At 39.7% G+C, this 18248-nt stretch overlaps 1 protein-coding gene across 1 annotated transcript; it reads right to left on the minus strand.

The window, feature by feature from the left end:
• Positions 1-2: 2 nt before the first annotated feature.
• On the minus strand, positions 3-18087 carry LOC136440080 (uncharacterized). The gene is made up of 22 exons (XM_066435863.1): positions 18033-18087; positions 17876-17928; positions 15710-15803; positions 12995-13063; positions 12036-12113; positions 11709-11813; positions 10857-11109; positions 10290-10472; positions 9863-9962; positions 9445-9556; positions 8746-8889; positions 8191-8273; positions 7523-7598; positions 7246-7350; positions 6702-6929; positions 6053-6179; positions 5440-5602; positions 4847-4982; positions 4146-4256; positions 3333-3448; positions 2780-2888; positions 3-2255 (listed from the first exon to the last, which is right to left on the minus strand). The coding sequence occupies exons 1-22, from the start codon at positions 18066-18068 to the stop codon at positions 2067-2069; spliced, it is 2670 nt and encodes an 889-aa protein (XP_066291960.1). The 5' UTR covers positions 18069-18087; the 3' UTR covers positions 3-2066.
• Positions 18088-18248: the final 161 nt, after the last annotated feature.

Here is an 18248-nt window from a genome sequence, read left to right on the forward strand (position 1 = left end):
GGTGATTTCTCACATAGAGAATTTACTGTACTAAAAACTTCCTTTTCTTCATAAATCTTATTGTTGAACAGTATAGACAAGACATGTCCAATTAAGGCTTACAATTATTATTTTGTGACCAAGCATCAAGTATCTTTCACATATTTCTGTACAGATGACTGTGGAATATGAAGACAGAAAAGAAGCTAAAGTTAGTACCATATTGCCGACTGACAAGCTATCACAATATTGGTTACATGAATGTCAAAATGTATGTTCAATGGTAACCAGTATGCAACACTAACTACTTGTCTTTACTTCTCCCAATATTTGAAAAACTTAATAATTACTCATGTTTAATCAAACTTTTGGAGACGAAATCATCTTACATATGTAGTATATAAATGACAAGCTTTGCTGGAGAATGCAATAAAAATTTACGGACACAAGCGATGCCACAACCTTCTCATGATCAGTTTTTCATAACATAGGTCTGATGTAGTGAATTCTGAGGGACTCTCTGATTAAAACACCAGAAAACGCAGCCGAATCCATCCTGTGATCTCCACATCATATTGCAGAGGAATAGTGCACCTATCCGTAGAAAGCCACATGGGGGCACAAAACAGCAAGGGTCTGACGTTCAGGACAGTATACAGCTCTTATAAATGTTTCTGAAGTCCAGCCTACTCACTAACTTGCAGCACGCACCAACAAAATCAAAACTGAAATGGTTTTAGTCTCAAGTAGCTGTCATATCCCCATCACATGCCAACACATCTACCCCTGAGATTTACTGTGACATGTTCACAACTCTGATAGGCAAGTTTACATCTACATGACTTGTACGATGCCCATTTTGGAAGGTGCTGAACAGACTGTCCCACATGCAAATATATCAATAAACTGCACAAATAAATAAGACTACGTTTGCACTATATATGATAGCTCCGCTATCAACACATATACTAGCACCATACACCAGCAAAATAACAGAAAAACCCACATAATCTATGATCAAGTTACATCCCAGCACAGACATGCATCAATGAGAATAACATTTTAAACTCGACTTCACTGATGTAAAAACATCAAAAGAAATAAAAAAGACACATTTTCAACCACGTTAGTTCAGAGTAAATGGCACTTTTCCCTAAGCAAATAGATCCTTGTATCATCTGCTTGTCATTATTAATAACTTGTTTTCCCTTTGCATGGAGATGCAAGTGTAATGCCTTGAGCTCCTTAAAAAAAACTTAAGGAGGCTCCTATAATATTGTAGCTGTTTTACAGGCAAGTTTGCATTGTGTTGTTGTTCACATTGAAAACCATTCCAAGTTTACATAATTATGTACTTGTTTACATAATTATGTGCTCTACAAAATCTCTTCTGCATCAGATCTACACTGAAAACAGAAGCACACACTCATAGTCATCAGTGGTCAGAAGTGTAAAGAGCACGTCAACAAACTTTCACAGTTTTGGGCAACATCTCACGGAAAATTAAACAGCTCTGTAAGTTCTTCCTTGGGTATTCTAAAGAACATCTGGTAGAATTCTTTGGAACAGACATTAATATGTCTGAGTGTAACTGGCTAGTTTTTGTAAGGTACATGTACTTAATAAAAGACTCCTTGATGGACAGACAACAAGGGAAGATCACACTGTAAGAGAAGCAAATTTGTGGACTATAAATTGATGTCAGATGCCAAAATTGGGTCTTTGGCATTGAAGAAAGACTCTCCAAAATTGAAAAGTGGTCACCTTTGTGCAAGGGAGATGAGAAAAAGGTAGAAATAGAATATCAGGTGCCATCTTGTTTGAATTTGAATGTATCAACTCTAGTATGACAAAATGTCTCCACAATCTATTATCCTGCAACATACAAAATTGTCTTGGATTTTGGACATTACATTTTGACACAGTGATCAAAAGTAGGTCTTCCTAAACCTTCAATACACATGCTTACTTTTGGTTACAAATGTACATGGTCAAGACTCAAGAAGAGGATACCCTCTAGAAGTTTAACAACAATACTGTAGTTTATATCAAAGGACATTGTGCTTTACAACGACGACTCATTTCTGCTACGACGAGAAGAAGAAATTCAGCGCCCTGTTGACATCGTAATCAGCAGCAAGTGCAACACGGACAAGCTCCTCTTGCGGAACGTCCTCGCCGACGATGTCTCGGAGCGCAGAGAGGCACGCCTCCAGCCTGACTCTGTCTTCCGTCATGCTGAGGTCTGAAGAGGTCGTCTCATCAGTTCCTCCTGCCTGGATGTGGGAGGAGAAAAGTCAACATGAGGAACTCATTATTGCACTTTACTCATGTATATGCTTTAAGGAAACTAAAGGCTTAGGTTAAAAAGCCTACTATACATTGCTATACATTTGTGTACATATACCACAAAGTCAAGTTATCACTCACATTACACCTGTCCTGTTCTTCTTAATTCACAACTCCTTGCCGTTTGAAAATCGTGCATGGTTTAAAAAACTCAGGCACCCACTTAAGTGATTTTCAGAATAACACACAAGAGATGGAACCCTGCGCTAATGGACTTTGCAGTATCTGGTAATGTAGTACAAACTCTCTCCTCTTTAATTCATTTTTGTCCTGAGCATGCATGCAACCAATACAGTGGAAAACCTGTCAAAGATATACGTACTCTGCTTTAGACATGCCATTTCTGTCCTACTAGCACTTTTTTGATGGAAGTGTTCAAAACAGGGTTCTATTTGTTCGATATGGTGTTCAACAGGATTGGTCTATTAAGACAAAGAGTACAACAACTTACTTCTTCATCAGATATACTGAGGGCACAGGCCATGTCTTCCAGGGCTGTTCCACTCAGGTGGGAGGGGGGTGCAGCTGTAGTATGGGCTGTTCCAAAAGGACCTACATGCCTATAAACACATCAGAGGAAAAATTAGTCACAGTACCATAGATTTAGGTAATAGCTATAAGAAATAATATATGATAAGAAAGGAACAATATATATCAGGAAAACAGCACTGCTCATTTGAAACCCAAGCTTAAGCTGACAGAAATACTCTTGCCCTTTTTGAAATGTGCAACATTTTCTTAAGGGTGGTTCTTAGTTTGTGGTTAAAAACCTGCTGATTGACAGATCTTGCTCGGTGTCACTGATGAAAAGTAGTGGATGCTACTAGAACTTGAAATGTCTGACCGTTTCCAAAATCATATCCAGTTACTTGAGTAACTGCTATTTGGCGTATGGTGTATCTTATTACCTGGATGTCTAACCTTCATCAACGTAAAGAGTAGTAGCAGGCCAAAATCAAGGCATGCACAGGTGTAAAATCACGAAAGTCCACTTCTGTACTGACCCGCTCCATGCCAACATGTCCTCCACCTCCTCCTGCAGCTGTTCAGGCAGCTCACTGAACACCTCGATGTCCTCTACTGCGTTGGGGTGGTCCAGGATGAAGTCCATCACTGTACTCTACAGGTACGAAATAGGAAGGCATAATCAGTTCAATGAACACAGATTTGGAGGTTATTGTTATTGTTATTGGGTGGGCCAACTACTCTCTCTTTGCAGCCAGGGGCTGAATTGCAAGGAGCTTACAATTGGCAGGGCTAGAACGGTCTGGAGCAGCTGCCATTCGGCGCTAACTCAGGTGACCTCAATAGGACAATTGCCCCATTTGCAGCCATAGGACTGTAGGTGATGTGTAATTGGGACACAGCTCTATTGTATTACACTGCAAAAATTACTTAAAAGTTAGAATTGCCATCTGCTTCTCAACGAGAAGAAAACCATCAGATCATAATACTGTTAACTGCAATGACTATCATGAACCCTAAATGGTGAATTCTTGTTGGCATAACAGATAGGGTGTTTGGCTCAAAACCCACAGGTCCTGGGTTCGAATCCTTGCTGACATGCAACTAATGTTTTGCCCTTGCGAAAGGCACTTAATGTGACTTTCCTCACTCCACCCAGGCCCCTCAGCATTAAAATGGGTACCTGACTTCGGTTAGGGAGATAAAAGGCAGTTGAAGGAGAGGGTTGGGGTCTGTCTTCCAATACCGTGCCCTAGACACATTGAATAACAAGATAACAAACCACTAACTGTATGGCCTCAAAAAGATTATGGGACTATTGGACATTTACTGTACATGGTGGAGCAGTTTACCTTGAGGGAAGTGGCCCCAAACTGGTCTGCCAGCCCCAGGAGAAACAGTGCAGTGTCCTCCTCCAGGTGAGCACGTAGAGCGCCTTCACACAGCCTCTTCAGACTGTCAACCTGGGACAGACAAGGTAATCAGAGATGGAACACTTTTGGGGTCCGTAAATTAACAATTTGACTGTTTAAAACAACACCTCTAGAATAAATCAGAGATGGAACAGTTTTGTGGTCCACAAATCAACAGTTTGACTGTTTACAACAACACCTGTGGAATAAATCAGAGATAGAACACTTTAAAATTTGTCGTCCACAAATTTCTACAATGACACCTCTGGAATAAATCAGAGATGGAACACTTTTGGGGTCAGCAAATTAACAATTTGACTGTTTACAACAACACCTATGGAATAAATCAGGGATAGCAGATTTCACCCCCTCCATGCAGTGGTGATTGACACGTTTACAATTCAGCTGCTAATAAGGAACCCTCTGGAATCAATCACAGATACATGTAGCAGGCTTCATTCCCTTCATGCATCTGTGGTCCCAAAACTTACAGCTTATCTATTGATACCAAAACCTCTAGAATCATTCACATATGGCAGACTTCATTCCCTTCATGCATTTTAGCTATTTGTGGTCCACATATTTGCAGTTCAACAATTAGTAACAAAACCTTTGGAAGCAAGACAGGCCCAGTTTCCCACCTCATATCTGTCGCTGAGCGCAGTCATGTCTGCCAGCTGGTCCAGTGTGAGGGTGTCTGTGGCCAGGTTCCCCACATACAGGTACTCCAGGAACAGTCGGAACAGGGCAGGGCTCGTGTCATGCACCGTGATCCGTCTGAAGTCACAAAATATTGTCTGGTATCTCTCTTTTGATAACACAATAGCAATTGGTATCTCTTTTATTATCACAAAATTGTAATTTGTACATCTTTCTTTTAGTATTTGCTGTTAGTTACACTTGGAACCATAGTAATGAGTATATTCACTTCTGTAGTTGACATGTGAAAATGCACCTACAGAACATGTATAGCAGATGTACAGAACAGTCAAATTCTTTCACCGTTTTATCACAGTCATATCTCCTCTATCGTAATAATACTGAGATCCTTTGAAAGTGCTTTGATGTTCCAGCCTGAGTGTCATCCTAGTTAGTTCCAGGGCTCCCATAGTCTCCCTTCATCATAAACTGGAACTAACTAGGATGACACTCAGGCTATTGATGTTCAGCTTGTCTGTAAAACTACTGGAAAATCAATTTGTAGATTTGAACATGTGTCTATCTCTTTGCCGACCTGTCAATGGCTTCCTTCATGCCGCTGAGCAGAGCCCTGCGGAACCAGTCGCAGCGAGCGGCGATGATCACGCGGTGTGCGTGGATCTCCTCCACCTCGGGCGTGTCGTCCGTACGGGACACCATCCCGCCCGCAGAGTGGTCAATCACCAGGTCTGACACATCTGCAGGAAAGGACACAGTCAAGAACATGAGCTTTTGAAACTGGTGTTAAACTACGCGGAAATACTTTATTCTCACAGACTTATTAATTAGAAAAAAGCAGCTAGGGGGCCCAAACCTACACCACTTAATCTCTGTCCCAAGAGCTATCTACCACATTTTTTTCCGAAGTTTTGCCTCACCACATTATATTCATACAGGCTACCAGTGCGACTGAACAGCAGTGGTTTGTGCCAGTTTGTCTTTTCCGTTCTTCCTCCTGTAATATTAGTTCTATTAGTTATGTGTGTAGGTTATGTATTACGCCACACTTTGTAGCTTAAGTTGTACGTTTATCTGTGTTTTGTGGGTCAGCCATTACTAGCAAGAGCTGTATGGCTGATACAGTGTAATGATTTGTTTCATTGTTTATGAATATAAAATACAAATATAGAAGCCTAGATTAGATCTACCTTGTGGGTAGATGACATGGAAGGTCATGTCTGCCAGTCTCCTGGTGTGCAGCACGTCTCCCATGCGCCTGGCCAGATGGCTGTCCTTGGGGGAGGGGGGCACAGTCAGGGACTCCACACAACTCAGCTGAAAATCAGGGAAAAAACTTTAACATCTACATAATTCCAGCAGGGTACATAATTCCGCCATCCTGAAAAGATACGTTCAAACAGATCTCCAACCCAACGTCCCCCAGTATAAAAACTATAATGCACTCCTGTATATCTAAACTGTGCATACCTAGGGGATGCTGCACTAGAGATCTCTCAAACCCACTGTTTCTCAAAGTGGCGGATACATATAACCTGGCGGATTAATAATGGAGATAACATACAGAGCTTCAAGTACTTAAAACCCAGGGACCTCTAGTCTACAGAAAACACTGTGACTTACATTAATGAATAATCATCCATAGGTGAAACAAACTTCATTCAGGAAGTCAGAAAATTGTTTCCCAGAACAGGCACAGAATGTAGAATAGTCTAGCATCCCATTTTCGGACCAAACTTTATAAAGTATAGCTTTATCTATGCAAATAATGATGAATGAATTGTAGACACCTAAATAATGCATCTACAGACACATGGCTTTTCATTATGGTGTGCCTACCTTATAATTTACATGTGTTGTGGTTTTACTCCTGACTGCCACAGGGCTGGCGGAGGACTTGTTGCTGGGACTGCCGGAACTACTTTCCTCCTCCTTACATGGCTGCCCCAGGAGACTCAGCTGGATCAGGGTCTGAGTAAACGGGTCTCTGTGGACCAACTCACATGCTGACTGGAGGAAGGGTTCTATGGAGGAGCGCTGGGTGGCCATCTTACTAAGAGCCCAGGACTGGAGAGGAATATAGACATTGTAAACAATTTGTAAAGCCACACAATGGATACCTTGAAGTAAATTTAGGATGTAATGTCGTGCATTCATTTTACCATTCTTAATGTGCAATTATAGTGATGTGTAATATAAGCCCTAGGTTATGATTTTAACCTGAATGTAATTAAGTGTTCCACTGCGACATTTCAATAAATCTATCTTGAATCTTGAATCCAAACACCGTATTCACTTCTTTTGATGATTTCCTCTTGCCTTTCAGAGGTTTGATTTTCCAAGATGTTGTTGGGAAAAGATGCTTCCCATTTACAACACCTACCAGTTCTGAGGTTCCCAGTTTGAAGATGTACTTCCATTCTCGCCATGTTATCCTCTCGTCCAGTGTTCGGGCCAGCTCTTCTGTACTGCGCACTATTACTGGTACCTGGACAGGCAAGACCATTCAATTCTTACAAAGTACAGTACCTTACAGTCTTTTACAATAGAGCAGTCTATCGCAGGACCAACTATCTTACTTTAAGCATTGTACATTTACATCAAAAATTCTAAGTAAAAGCACAGTATTATACATGTAGAATGACAAAGTGACACAGTACCTCCTCTATACACTGTTCCAGACTCCGTACAACAGACCTAGTTTTCTCCTCTTGAGTCATCTGATCAAAATGTTCCCTGAAACAAGAGGGTAAAAAACAAAGAAAATTCAAGACCTTCAGAAATCTCTCTACTTGACCTAGAATTTACGTCTCCACAATGATTATATTAAACAACAAAACAACCACTTGTAAATGCCTACAGAATTAACATCTACTAAAATAATTCCACCAGGGTACATAATTTTGCCACCCTGAAAAGATACGTCCAAACAGATCTCCAACCTAACGTCCCCCAGTATAGTACATGCATTTAAATGCATTTAGGGAGAAAATGGAGTGGTGGTTTCAACTTCACATTTGCGTTTAAAACAATATTAGCGCTACGGTCATAGGTGGGCAAAAAGTTTAGTGGTGATTTTAAGTTCGCGCTGAAGAGTTCACCGCAAAAACTGCTCACATAAAACCACTGCATTTCTGCATTTACATTAATGCACTCCTTTATATCTATACTGTGCATACCTGGGGGGTATATGCAGAGTTTCAAAGCTACTGTTTTTCAGAGAGGCAGATTTATGTAATCTGGCAGATTAATGTCAATGGGGGTTACGGATATTCACATATCAATTAAGAAAATGTACTGAATAAATTTCCACAAAAGTACAGCTGACCTTTTGTTGATGAGCACCATGAGTCCAGAAGTGATTCTGTCGTGAACACGCCTCAACTTCATCAGTTCCTTCATGTGAAGAGCCTGGAAATGAACGATTTACATCAGACAATAGCAAAGGGCACATTCGTAGTAAAAATGATGTAACCCAAATCATGTATAATTGTAAGTTTAAACATACATACATCATTCACTTTCAAATAGAAATAAAGAAAATCAAAGCTTTCATAAATTGAAATTCTTATTCGCTATTCCAAAACAAAATTAAGAAAAATCTACTGTCATATCTGCACTAAGAGCCTGATATCATTAAGAAATTGTTATTCTCCACATGCATCCCATTTTCAAAGTGTGTTGAATATCTATAACTGAAGGAAGCTGTTACTCATCTAAACTTAACACAAGAGGTCTGGAAACTTCATCCCAGCTGATCATATCTCTACTAATGAATTAACTCTCCTGAAATCAGGTTTCTAAACTTCTTACATTAACTTAATCTTTATCTGATAAAATAGAATTCAATATCCTTGAATTAAGACAGTGCCAACTTATTTACATTTTTCAGGGTCCTCCCTATGAAGTCTCCTGCATTTTTCTTGTGTTTGTGGTGGTCGTCCTTGTTAGCCGCCGTCAGTGCCTGCTCAACTGCACCCTTGGCATCACAGATCACTGAGGACAGCTGCTGGAAACTCTGGTCAATCTACAAGAAAACACATCCCCATCAAAGGACTGCCAGGACAAAGAAGGCTTCAACATACAGAACAAACTTAACTAACTAAGAATGTTAGGATGTTTCTATTAGGAATGCTTGGATTAGATACCTGTACTCATACAATGCACCTGACAGTACAATTTGTATCCCTTGATGATCTTCCAAAAGTTTAATTTTCCCCATTTTAGAATATTGAGATGCTTTAAATTCACTGCCACGGATAACCTTAAGGACAATACATAGAGTCTCAACTGCCTCTAAAATAAACACTATTTTGTTATTACATCAAGCCTCATCTCAATGTCGATCCCATCACATACTCAAACAAATATCATACAAGTAATAAGTATGATGTATGTACCTGATGAATACGGAAAAGTTATTTCATTCACAACTAAGTATGTACACAAGCCGACGTTTCGATGACTGTCTGTTATCTTCATCAGACAGTCATCGAAATGTCAAGTTGTGTACATACACATGTACATGTAAATAACTTCAGTCATTCACTAACCTAATGGAACTATTCACATATATACCTACCTCTGGCACCAGGTACACAGCGATGTCCTGTAGGTTCCTGGTGGTCAGACACCCCAGCTGGTTCCTCACCACACGTAACAGCTTCTGTAGCTGCTCCAGGAAGATGGGTAACCTGTGGAGACATCAGAAACACCAATGGAGACATCAGAAACACCAAGCATCCTTTACCATAGAATGATGAATTTTTTCAAGATATGCCTCAGCCAACGTCCTATACAAAATTATATTAAAGTGGACTTTTTCAATTAGGTACAGATTGTTGTTCACATTCTTTTTGTACAAACAACTTAATCAATAAAGCAACATACAACAAGGAAAGCTCCCCCAAAGTAGCAAATTCTTTTGTTGTGTGTATTAAAGCATTTATACATATTTCATCAAGAGGAAATTGAGTATGATTCTTAAAGGATCTCCTCACCTAGAGTGAGCATACTTGATGATGTCATGTCTCTCTTGTCTGGACAGCTCCCACTTCCTCTTGTTGAAGATGTCACACATCAGGAGCACCTTGGTGCCAGCTAAATAGGGGAGAGCACACAAAAAGGTCAAAACAAAATACACGTAATGATTCTTCAAAGTGGTGCAGTACTACATTGTAGAGTCTTTGTGCAGAACACTGATAATACATGTATCTTAAACCTGCAGATAATTTCACACCGTCACGTACATTACAACTGCATTGCTAAGGTGGTAATCAACTTTACAAAGTTAGCAAAAAAAGATACAAATTCATTCCACCATTTCAGTCTGCTTCTCCTCAACTGGGAACCAATCATTGGGATCGGTCTGCATGATCAAATTTTCCTACCCAGTTATATGCTTGTTAAAGAACTTCGCAAACTTACCAACTGCGGCTTCCCGTAACGCCTGCTTTACAGCGTAGCAGAGTTTGGCAGGGTCTGCCAGGTGGGACTGGGCGGGGAGGCCGTTTGTGTCGCCAAACCCTCCCACTCCCGGCTGTCGTCCAGTAAAGATCTCTATGATACGGTCGGCGCAGGTGTGCACGTCTGTTATCAACCCAATGATTTCTACGTGGAGAAAAGACAAGAAAAAATGACTAACAAAAGTCATTTGCAGGCAAATATTCAATAGTACGCATACAGTAAAGAATGTGGATAAGTTAAGCTAATTCATTGAAATTGTACATTGAAATTGTATCAAAGTTCATCTAACCTACTCAATTGTTAGACCCATAATTAGCAATAGAACAAGAAACAGAGATTCAACCAAATATATATATTTTCATCCCTGGAAAACAATGTTGAACAGACTTTGAACCTTCTTACTGCTGCTTAACCCTGCTGTAACCATTAGAAAATTGGCGGCTAAATGGCTACTTCAGTGTACTAAAGGTTAAGCTAAGAAAGCTTTATCCAGGAATGTCATTAACACTACAATATGTCTCAACTCACGTTGTTTTAGTGCAGAGTTATCTACAAATGTCTGACACATCTCCACAAATTTCTCCAGCCCGGCGATCTTGCCCGCCACTCGGACGCACAGCTTGGCCACGTCCTCCGTAAGGTCGCTGGGTAAGGACTCACAGTACACGTAGTGCAGCACCGTGTAGATCACGTCTTTGGACTGTCCCGTCAGGGGACAGGGGGACTTAGTCCAGTCCACAGAGGGACACACACTCCCAGCTATGATTTTGTGGATTTTGAACTGAAAGTAAAACAAACATTTAGACATTCCTCAAACTCTGACATTTTTCATTAACAGGGGGACCTTGGTCTAGTCCACAGTGGGACACACACTCCCAGCTATGATTTTGTGGATTTTGAACTGAAATAGAAGAAAATACACTCAACTTTGGACAAATTTTCAAAATAATAGTACATGTACATTATATAATCTTGTCTAGTTTACATCTAGACCTCATTTGTCAGTGCATTAATCAGCACTTGTCTTTTCAAAAGCTACAGTTATATTTCCATTCCAGTATCCACACACAAAATTAGTATTGGTATACTGATTGCTCGTTAGGGATAATATCATTTTTCCAGTTGGAAAATGAAGTGCTCCCTAGCAATTCTCAGGGGAACTGCTGATTAGACCAAGGGCAATGCCATGGACAAGTCCTCAGTCAAAAAGTACAAATGCACAAGTAAAAGCAGATACGGAAAACTTTAGACAACGCACAGCCCTGGACTACAAGTTTTGAGGGATAGCCAGGGTCAGACTATTATCAAGGCTAGAAAATAAATCATTTTCAAGTGGGCAGGACAGCATTTTATGGTAAAAATTAAGACAAACATTCTTACATCAGTCCCATCGTCTGCCTTGACAGACACATCTGAGAAATACCCCTCCTCCAGGGCACTTAGAAGGGAGTAGGGAGAATCTGGACCTTGGTCAGATGGGGACAGCTAAAAAAGACACAAACTTTCGTTAGGAAATGATGATTAAAAAATTATTCACAAATTCAGAAGCATTCACGAATATCCCTTTTCTTTATAACAATGTATAAATTTAGGAAGAAAACTGCCTCATATTCCTCTCAACACAAAAGCAAACAGGTACAGTTACATGTAGATATCCAACACTGCACAGCTACAGGATACATAAGGCACAACCTCATTTCTCCTTACCTTTCTACATTGTAAGATGAAGGACTTCTCATAAGTCAGAACCATGTGGTCACCTGGTAACTCTCCTGGGAAGTCAGCCTGGGACAAAAGAGATCATTTGATGATTCCCACTTTAAGGTCTCATGCCTGAATTACTCCGCGTGTAGATGCCCAAAGAGTGCAGGCTAAAAAAAGGATTGAGCCCCAGAGGCAGGTGTTTAAGTCGATCATAAATTGCCTTTGATCGATCTCAGTTGATATACAAAGGATTTGAGGTGAAAGCTTGTTTATGTCTGACAGGAAAGTTTCGGCATCCAAGCGATTGTCGGACGTACACGCTTTTTTGATTTGAGCATGCGGCCGGGCTCTCTCGGCACCAGAGAGCCTCTTGCGGCTGGTATAGGTAATTGCAGTTTTAAATGCCATTAGATATAGCTCCCCAGGTTATATTTTGATGACATTTTTTTCATTGTCAAAAGAACGTGTGTGCTTGCAATAGAAAGTAAAACATCTCCGGAAATGCTGCGTTTTTATTGGAATTATGGCCATGAAAGGTTCGTATTTAAATGTTATTTCCAATGGGATGGCCTAATTGCCGTGTGAGACCTTCAAAGACATTGTCTTTTTTTTGTACTCACAGTATAGAATAAAATAATTAAAACATTCAAAACATACCAAAATCAACAATAAAAAAACAGAAAGACAATAGTGCAATTTCAAATTTCTTGTAGGGTCTAAAAGACATACACATATCATTAGTAGAATCAAGATACTCAAAGCTGTATTTCATGTCTGAAAATTTTAACATACAGTAAGAGCTAGTAAATATACGTGTACTGAACAATGATACACATATTTTTGAAGTTTAAGAAATTCACAATTACATATCTTAGAACATGTTATCATTCAGTAACTGAATAATCCTGTGAATCAGAATAACACATGTACACTGTATCTAAACTTCATACAATTGACCTTACCTTAAATGCTATAACATCACCAGTGGATGTTCCCCCATACCTCAGTACTGCTGGGTCACCAAGTATAACCTATGCAATGGGAGATGGAACAAACTTAACTCAGAAGGATTTACACTTTGTACTGTACATGAAATAGAGCCTAATAATGTAGCACAACAGATCTAGAGTGAATGTGGTATTTAGAAATCTAGTGTGATACTCTTAACAGTGTATTACTTCATAGCTTTCTCTTAAAATTTGTACATTTTGTACAGTCACATATCAGGAGTTTACTGGTCATCAAGAAATCTGTACATGTTTGTAATTATGATTTATAGAATAACATTTATGGAATATCTATGGCATCAAACATCAAAGGAACACAAAAGAATAATGTGGAAAATCCCTTAAAAAATCCTACCTCAAGTTCAAATATTTTCCAAAAGTCGACAACAATGATGTTACCGCTTATTCAAAGCATTATGCCTTTCAATCCCAGTGAAAAAGATGCTCCATTCATCTATCTCATGATTTATCATTCTCAACATTGGATGCATAAATACATCACATTTTAACTTTTGCAATTTGATAATTCCATTCCATTTCATTCCCAAACGTTTTATTACTATAAAAAGATACGTGCATTATCCAGGTGCTGGTTATAAAGAATATATTTTGCCAAACAAGATTCTTCCAATTTTGCTTGCCTTTCAGAAATTTCTTAGATCTTGACATGTAGAAAGCAGATTTAACATGTCTGTTACTCAGTACACGACCACTTTGTACTAATCTGTTAGGTCGGGATGATTCCGTTCCTGTCAGATGCTAACCTCTTTACCAGTGATTAATGCTCTGTGCAGGAAAACAATATCAATATTGGTTGCTCCTGACAGAACTAGGACAGGAACCATGGGATAAAGAATAGCATCCATAACAGCTGCTTTAATTCACGTATGAGAATTAAATATTTCCCTGGGCGTTTTTTTCCCAACTAAAGGGGAGTTGTCCAGTACAACAACAAGATATTTCCTGCATTTGTGCCTTTATTTAGCCTTAGTAATGCTCTATTCAGACATCATAGAGGTCTTAAAGAAATAGAGAGAAAAAAAGCTTTCATAAATTGAAATTCAGGACTTATCATTCCCACTGCCAAAACACAATTAAGAAAACCGACTATCGCATTTAGAACTTATGATCACATTTAGCAATTGTTATTCTCCACATGCATCCCAATTTGCTTTTCAAAGTGCCTTGAATAGCCCTAAGGCCACACCATTTTAATTTCTTGGTTAACGGAATTTAAAAAAAAATGCTAGATTGGAAAATCAACATGAAAACAGAATCTCAGAGGAAAGTCTGTACTTTGGTGCACACAGTTTCAGGGAGTGAACAGGGTCAGGTGCAAGTTTTCACCCCAGCTTTCTGTTTTAATGATGTCCTCGTGCTAAAATGAAATAAATAATCCGCTAACCAAGAAACTAAATTGGTGTGGCCTAACGAATTGAGTGTATCAGCCAGCCTATCTGCATGTACATTGTATTCCCTTGTACTTGGTTAGAACAAAGCTCACATTGACAAGGCCATAATGAGTGAATCAGTAGACTGATAAGAGGCCTGGACTGTTCATTAGTCCCTGAACGCAGTACGTAAAGGATGTGACATGTGTCAATCAGGTCTCTAATGAAACATATTGTGAGCGGACCTGGACATTTTCTTTGAAGTTTGATCCAAAGCAAACCTAATGGGGTCTCCGATCTACTTTGTCAGAAATTTTCAATCAGAAGCATTCAGGGATATACTTCTAATGACATCAGAGTCTGGGTTCCAATCTCTCTCTATCTAAATGGTAATGACAGCAGCTTTTGAACCATTGTCACAGATTCTGTGGGATACCATAACAACAACATGTACACGTATACAGGACACAAGGGCTTAGTAATTAAACATCAGGTGGCAGTCCAAAGGGGACAACAGCAGTGACGTTATTTCTTCTGAGGCAAACACTGCAATTCCGGCCTACATAAAGGTTTCTTGTTCCATGTCACTCTTGTCATCGTGTAACAGTGGGGTTCAAGCGCCTCCAACTGACCAGTCTAACTGGTCTACTAGTAGACCTTTTAGCCTAGTGGTTAAGGCGTGCGGCCTGTGATCTGGCTGCCCGGTTTCAGTGCGGGTTTGAATCCCGGGGGCCAGGAGACTGTTTCTACTGGCTTCTTTGTTTCACTGGTTCCCACACCGGGAATGGAACCTGGGTCTTGGGTTTTTACAATATTGTCATGATTGTGTGACTTGGTACTTACTAAGTTTGAACTTATTATAAAGTTGAGATAGGTTCCTTACAGTTACAGCAAGGAGGTTTTATAAAACCTCCTTGGTTACAGGCAGATTTCTTGGCATGAACCATAAGCAGGAAAAGCTGCATAATACACACAGGTTCATGTATTGTAGTAGTCACATTGTGTATCATTCAATAACAGCCAGATACATGATTTTTGAATCGTACATAATTTAGGAACTAAGTATAAATCAAGCTTAAAGAATGAAGGGCCATCTCTACAATTTCATAAATGACTTCTAAAAAGTGTCATCTATCATCAGATGGTAGTGTTAATGATAATGTCTGGCTAGCTTTCTACAAACAAAATAATTTTGGCCTAACATTATCCAAGTTATATCTTAAATTTATAATATAACCTCCTTGCATTACCAGACAAGTAGATGTCAAACTTCATTTACCTCATAAGCCTCACAGGAGAAGAAAGGCATGGGCTCCGCATCATCCGAAACTTTCCAGATCACATCCCCATTCTCATCCAGCTTAAACTCTGTCCTGTAGGTCATCAGTAAAGATGCACGACACCAGTACATACAATATTATAGACATGTTGGTTTGACAATTCTTAATGTCTAGACTCCATGCATAATTTGTTGTCATTTTGTTTTTTGTCAACTTTCTATATTGTCACTTTTTCTCATGTCTTATATTAGTTTCTTTACACAGCTGTGAGGCACTGTGTAAAGTGTCAACAATAAATCAACGAATGTTGGACGACTCGGACCATTACCACCTCGTCCCAGTCAACTCAGTCCATCGCCCTGGTCAACTCGCCCCATCACCCTGGTCAACTCAGCCCACCGCCCTGGTCAACTCGCCCCACCGCCCTGGTCAACTCGCCCCATCGCCCTGGTCAACTCGTTCCATCGCCCTGGTGAACTCTTCCATCGCCCTGGTCAACTCGCGTCGCCCCATCGCCCTGGTCAACTCGCCCCATCGCCCTGGTCAACTTGCCCCATCGCCCTGGTCAACTCGGCCCAATACCGAAGATAGCAATTAAGGCACAAAAACACATACATGATGATAATTTCCATACAAATATCTTTTTTTTTCATTGAACTTTAAAACACCAGCAGTATGGGGCTCCAAAAATTCCAAAGTCAACAGCTTGAAGTTGTCAGACAAAGACACATGGTCTCTATCAAAATTTGATTGATTGCAACGGTTTGCGGACTTCAAACATGTTTGAAGTTGTCTGACAAAGAGACTGACAAAGAGACGTCATCAAAATTTGAAGGTGAGTGTTTTTGCTATGTTTTGTGTAAATTTGGTGGTTGGGCAGACTTGACCAGGGCAATGGACCAAGTTGACCAGATTTGCCATGGGCCGAGTTGGTAATGGTCAGACTCAGAGTCGTCCTGATCCCTACATCAACCAAATGTACTTGAAATCACTGCAGTCAATCAGGTACAAACTAAACTATTGGAAAGCTTAATAAGGACTTTGGAACTTCATTCATCAAATTGCCACATGATATTTCTACATGCATGTAGAGTTAAAGATGGACAAAAGAAACACTTGGACAGTGTAGTGAACAGCAACTTTGCACAAAATAGGTTTTACACTTAATACAAGGATACTTTCCCTGTATTGCATGCCATCAATAAAATTCATTGAACTGCATGTGTAGTTTTCATGTATGTGGCAGGGAAATGATGTGTGGTTTTCAGAATTGTTGGGACTTCTTTTTTCTTCATTTTGGCATGGAATAACTACTGAACAGCTACGTAAAACACCTAAAACCTTGTGATCACATTCTGATGACACATTGTCAGATGATCATGATCAAACAATCGCATACCAAGGCAGAGTAATTCAATATGATATTGTCCTGCCCTGTTCATATATCTACCTATGTAGGCCAATTTATATACAACTCTATGCAAAAACGAGACATTGTTTTACATTCCTGACACAGAATACTATCATCGTCATTATCACATTGTACACTATTTTAGCCCGGAATGCACATTATTAGATCGATTGTTATTCATGTTATAGATAAAGTTCTTTGAAATTGTTAAATATTAGAAATAGTCGATTGTTATGTATCTACAAATTGCCATACATTGTACCCGTTACAATTGTCGCGCAATAAAGTTCTTCTTCTTCTGTGATTGTTTGCCGAGAACTACAAAATATGAAGGCACATCAAATGTACAAATGTTCCTGATCAATATCAGCCAGCATTATAATTGGTAAGTTCGCTTAAACACTAACGTTAAAGATGTATTTCCCGAAATTTAGAATGTTTTCACACTGGAAAACGAGACCAAAGATCCTGGAGGGGAAATCTTCATAAAGATGTTCGATTTGTTGTGGTCATGAGTTTGACAAATCGATGTAAACAAAAAACGATAAAAGCAGCTGTTACTTAAATATACACACAAGACAGCATCCATAGACACTTGACACTCATGTGGGCTAGCAACCTTGCACAAGGTATGGAAGATGAGTTTCTACCGCTGCCAAAATTAGCCCAGAGGTGATGATGATATCACCTCCCAGTGAAAATAGCTCAGACTGTATCACGGAACAAACCCGGTTTGATCACCGGCAAAACTTACCCCTCGATACCAGTCGGTTCCACCCGTCCAGAAAGCGACACACATTGCTCAATCTGCAAAATCAAAACGCACAATTATTCATAGAACCCAGAATATTGTAAAGGTGGGTTGATATGTCAAGACAAGCGGCATGAAAACGATAAACAGAGGTACTTACTCTCCAAGTCCCGTAAAAGGCATTTTCGTCCGCCATCTTGGATGACCTCCGTCTGGAAATGGAATTGTGGGAAAAATTTAAATACCTTGGTACATGCTAGGGACCAAAAGCGGCTTCTAGCAGTTCATTGAAGTACTGCACCATAGTCTTATGCAGGTAGCTTAGACAGAGATGTACACAATGAGGTGCAAATTATGCAAATTGGGACTTAATTTG

Source organism: Branchiostoma lanceolatum, chromosome 8, assembly GCF_035083965.1.
Source record: "Branchiostoma lanceolatum isolate klBraLanc5 chromosome 8, klBraLanc5.hap2, whole genome shotgun sequence".
In the NCBI taxonomy this organism is placed as follows: Eukaryota; Metazoa; Chordata; class Leptocardii; order Amphioxiformes; family Branchiostomatidae; genus Branchiostoma; species Branchiostoma lanceolatum.